The 4636-nt window shown below is 39.7% G+C and overlaps 1 protein-coding gene across 1 annotated transcript in view; it reads right to left on the minus strand.

Moving 5' to 3' along the window:
- Positions 1-4636, minus strand: part of LOC102211126 (DNA repair protein XRCC4-like) — a 29231-nt gene that overhangs the window by 16712 nt on the left and 7883 nt on the right. Inside the window, exons 3-4 of the mRNA XM_005739161.1 lie at positions 3502-3692; positions 75-241 (exon numbers count right to left, since the gene is read on the minus strand). Of these exons, the coding sequence (XP_005739218.1) occupies positions 75-241; positions 3502-3692 (358 nt within the window). The remainder of the gene's footprint in view (positions 1-74; positions 242-3501; positions 3693-4636) is intronic.

Raw genomic sequence — 4636 nt, forward strand, 5'->3', positions numbered from 1 at the left:
TTGTGTGGTTTGGGTGTAAAGTTGACTTTACTGTGATTTTGTATGCATGTGTGTTCATCCATGCATGTACTTACTCTGCAGTGATGTGTTGCTGTTCTCCTCGAAGTCTCTCGTTCTCCTCCTGTAGTCTCTGGTTGTGGTGCTGCAGGTTATTTCCCCTCTGCAGACTGTGAATCAGTAAATTTCTCACTGCCTCTGCTGGCTCTGGGACGGCCTTCAGCAGAACGCAGCCCAGCCTGAACTGGAAGAAAGGAGTGAAAAATCAACCAAACAAACTGACTTGTTTAGTTTTGTAAAGGCAGTCTTTGTGACCTAAATATATGTTTTTAGAGCTACAACTACCAAGCTGTGGTGTTCTCATGGACCTGTATTACTGGCACATGTTCATAACGTATTTATCCAAAATAACTGACAGATGATTTGATAATCTTGATAAGATCTTTGGGCTGTCATAACCATATCCTAACATGACAGCCCTACTACCAAGTATTTCATTACTGATGAACTACTAAATGTATTTTGAGAGGTTAAATACTAAAGAAAGGCTATCAGAGAGAGTGAAAACTTAAAGAATGAAATAAAACTCTAACCAAAACTGTCTGATTTGACAGTATTAAAGTTTAACTACTATGTTTAGACTTAATTTGAGGTTATGGGCCATCTCACTCATATCACAAGCATAGTGATCAGTGGCCTCTGGGGAACAAACGTTTCTCTCAAACATGTTTGCATTCACACAAAGACATGGAGCACAAATGTGGGTATCAGCTCTAACTTCTGACCCCTGTGATCCACAGCTCCATAAATAACTGTGTTTCATGGGGGAAGTAATAGTTGTGTGTCTCCAGACTGGATAAGAGAGATAAACAGCAGAAAATCGACACTAAATGCTGATATACTATCCTCCACGTACTGTTTTAATTAAGTAGCAGTTCCTGGATTAATCATTTGATGCCAGCGTAAACTACCCACAGACTACAATGTAAAAATACTCAGCTTCACAGCATTAAAAAGCATCTTTAAATCCTGGCACAAACAAAAGAAATAAAAAGTGTTTTATTCTTTAAGGATAGTTTTCCCCTGTGTTTCAATCAACACAGCCACACCGCAACTTTAAGTATCAACAAACCCAATTGTGGTGAGTTACAGTCACAATTCGGCTCTTGTTCGGGTTGTATGAAGGGAGAATTACGTGACAAACAATCTTTTCGTCTCTGAAGTGGAAGACTTTACATTTCACTATTTACTCGCAGAACATTTGAGGAACTGCAATTTCTACTGAATAGACAAACCAGTAATTTATCCCTTCCTGCATTTCCACACTTTCTGTTTTTTCTGTGTCTAACCTTTGCCAGCTATTACTTCATCAACTCTTACAAATGGTAAGTAAATAACATGTGACTGAAATATTACATATTGAAATGAAAATGGCTTTTCTAAGACGCTCTGGGAAAAACGTTCTAGTTATCTTCTCCTTGTATTCACTGAGTTAGTATTGTGCTCTTAGTCATCATAAGCCTACCTCCAACTGTTACCTGAGGGCTTATGTGAGGGGCAGTAGGTTGTAAAGCTGCTAATCAAACTGGATGTTGTTGACTGGTTTTAGGCACCAGCAGGCCAGCTGAACACAAAATATTGAGAGCAACAGGTTTCCAATGTCATCATAGCAACAGTACTGTTTGGAACTCTGACTCACTGATTCACATAAATTAACAGCTAGACACTTTTATTTCAGGACTGGTCCCCCACTTACTCCAAATTTACAACCAAGAAGAGTGAATGTTGCATTTCTCCTTTATCCCCCCACCTAATAGTCTAACACTAAAAATCTAAGATGTATTCCCATTAACAACTAATAATATTAATAATGGATTGCATTTATATAGCGCTTTTCTAGACAGTCAAAGCGCTTTACAATTCCACCATTCATTCACCCTCACATTCACAATTTTCCTGAGAAATGGTAAATGGACTGATACTTACATAGCACTTTTCTACCTGGAGCACTTAAAGCACAATTTACTACAAGCTTCATTCACCCAATCACACACACATTCATCCACATGCTGTTTTCTGTACGCAAGCTCCTTATCTAATATTCACACACTCAAAACTCAGGTTTCAGTATCTTGCTCAGGAATACTTCAAAACGCTGGAATGGTAAACGGCCCGCTCTACTACCTAAACCACAGCTGCATAATAGCTTACAGCACCTGGTATTCACCCATCTGACCCTGCTCAGCTTCTGAGATCAGATAAAACTGGGCGCGCAAATAGTCAGATACAAGGACTGGAAGGAGTGAAAAGGAGAGAAAATGCAGCCAGTGTCCAAAGATACCATCTAAAATACTAAAGTTAGGTGCTCCCTGAAGTGGTTGACTATTTCCAAGTGTGAGACTCATTTCTGGGCTCTGCTGGCAATCAGCAGAGCTTGACAGGAGCAGAAATAGGGAGACATTACAGTGAAGGCTCATGTTATGACTCAAAACCTTATGACAGATGAATAACTGGGCTTTTCTCTGTTGTGGAAGAAAAGCCTTGGTCACCTCTAATAACACATTGCTGCACACGTCAGTAAACTGACACATGGTACTTTCATTTTTTTTTTTTAATTGCAACATAGATTCATTTCCCTTTTGCTGTTATGGAAGCACTCAACATTTCCATTTTTTTCACAACTACGATGAGAACATAGGCCCTGTGTCTAAATCTTGTACGTGTATTCACACAGTGAACCTTTACAGAAGCATTACTCAGTCAACTGCCAAATACCATCACTCCGTCTGTCGAAATATGAAACACCAGCAGTGCAAATATACTAAAGGTCATACTTCATAAAGCCACTAATCGATATTAAATGTGAAGCCACAAACCAAGAACAAAGATTCAAACGACAAAGAGCAACTGAAAATACAAGAAACAAATCAAAAAGATTCATAAAACTACAACAAATAACCACAAAATATGAAGAAAGAGACAAAAATAAGCACACTACAGAGATACACAGTAACCACAAAAAGACAAAAAAATACACTGAGGAACCATGACAACCAGAAAACATGGTAGTTTCATTTAACCTGCAGAAAAGTAGTGCAAAAGTCAAAATACAAGGCTTGCTGACATTTAAATAAGTCTTTTTCACTTTCATTTCTGTGTTTGCGCGTGTGCAGTGTGAGAGGTTGCTTTGATACCATCACGACGGGCGACAGGATTTCAAACAGGTTTGATTTTCTTGCAACCATACAATTGTTGATCGGGAGCTCGTCGTGAGGTGTTAATCGCTTCTCGTTACCCCATGTATACTACACGATGCACAACACACGATTAAAGCGAAACTCGGGCCGATCCCAAAACCGTCGCTCGACTGAAAAGTCGACTCAAAATGGGCCAAAAATGGGCCAGCTTAACCACACTACACTGTTTATCTAACCCACTGCTATCTGGGTGTCATAGTGAGATATTAGGTCCAACTCATTCATGAGTTAGACATGCAGCACTTACTGAGATATCCTTCTGCATCTTCTCATATGTCAGTGTCAAAGTGGAACTGTGACCTGGGGGATTAGGTGTCAAAGTGAAGTTGTAGGTGTTGGAGTTTTCTCTCCCTGTAAAGGCTTGCTCGACGTCCTCGATATATCTTTCCAATGGCATCTCCAGTTCCTCTGCCTCATTGCACACCACTTCACCCCTCACTGTATAGGAAAAAATAAATAAAAAGAGAATCACGTCTAAAATTAAAATTAAGAAAAAGATTATCCCAAATCCTCTAGCAGCTAATTCAGCATGTTACTCAATGAGATGGAAACAGTGTTGATTTTTGAGGGGAAAAAAAGTGTACAGTGGGCACATTTAAGTTTAGCAACATCAGAATCTGTTGCTCTTAATGAATTGAGGCTGGAACCTCCAGTGCTAAAAAGTGCAGCCACACGTTTAGTCCAGATTGGACAATGTATGCGTGAATTAGAGCAAATAAAATTTGATGGCAAATAATCGAAATTTGCCAGGGCGCCACGGCCACGCCCGTTGACAAAAACTCAAATGATCTACAATTCAATATTGCCTAGGTCTGCAGTTTAGACTGACCAAATGTGAAGTTCATCTGATAAAACCCTAAGGAGAAGTTCTCGAAAGTACAACAACTGGAAATGGTCAAAGCTGTGCCAAAACTCGAAGTGGCGGTCTTTCTGTTGGCTTTGGGACATGGGTCTATCGGACCCATGGATTTGCATGTTACACACGTGTACCAAATTTCATACAACTATGTGAAACCCAGCACGGGGACGTAATTTTTCCTCACTGTGCAGGGGGGTTTTCCGAGCCATTTTGCCCCACCCATGTCTGAAACAAAAATAATAATAAAATTTTCACCAGACTTGACACGTGTGCAATATTTCATGAGTTTTTAAATATGTTAAACCCCCCAAAAAGCCCCTTCATTTGCTTTAATAATTACAATAATGAATGGAGTGATTACAATAAGGCTTGGGCCCTGAATGATTTTGATAATTACTGTAAATACAGGGCTGCTGTGGTATATTTATCATCTAAAAAATATAGCCAGAGTCCGCCCTATTCTCTCTCGGGCCAACACGGAGATGCTGATGCATGCTTTTATTACCAGTCGCATTGATTACTG

The sequence above is a fragment of the Pundamilia nyererei genome, unplaced genomic scaffold (genome assembly GCF_000239375.1).
Source record: "Pundamilia nyererei isolate P.nyererei 1_Seehausen unplaced genomic scaffold, PunNye1.0 scaffold00089, whole genome shotgun sequence".
NCBI classification, from domain to species: domain Eukaryota; kingdom Metazoa; phylum Chordata; class Actinopteri; order Cichliformes; family Cichlidae; genus Pundamilia; species Pundamilia nyererei.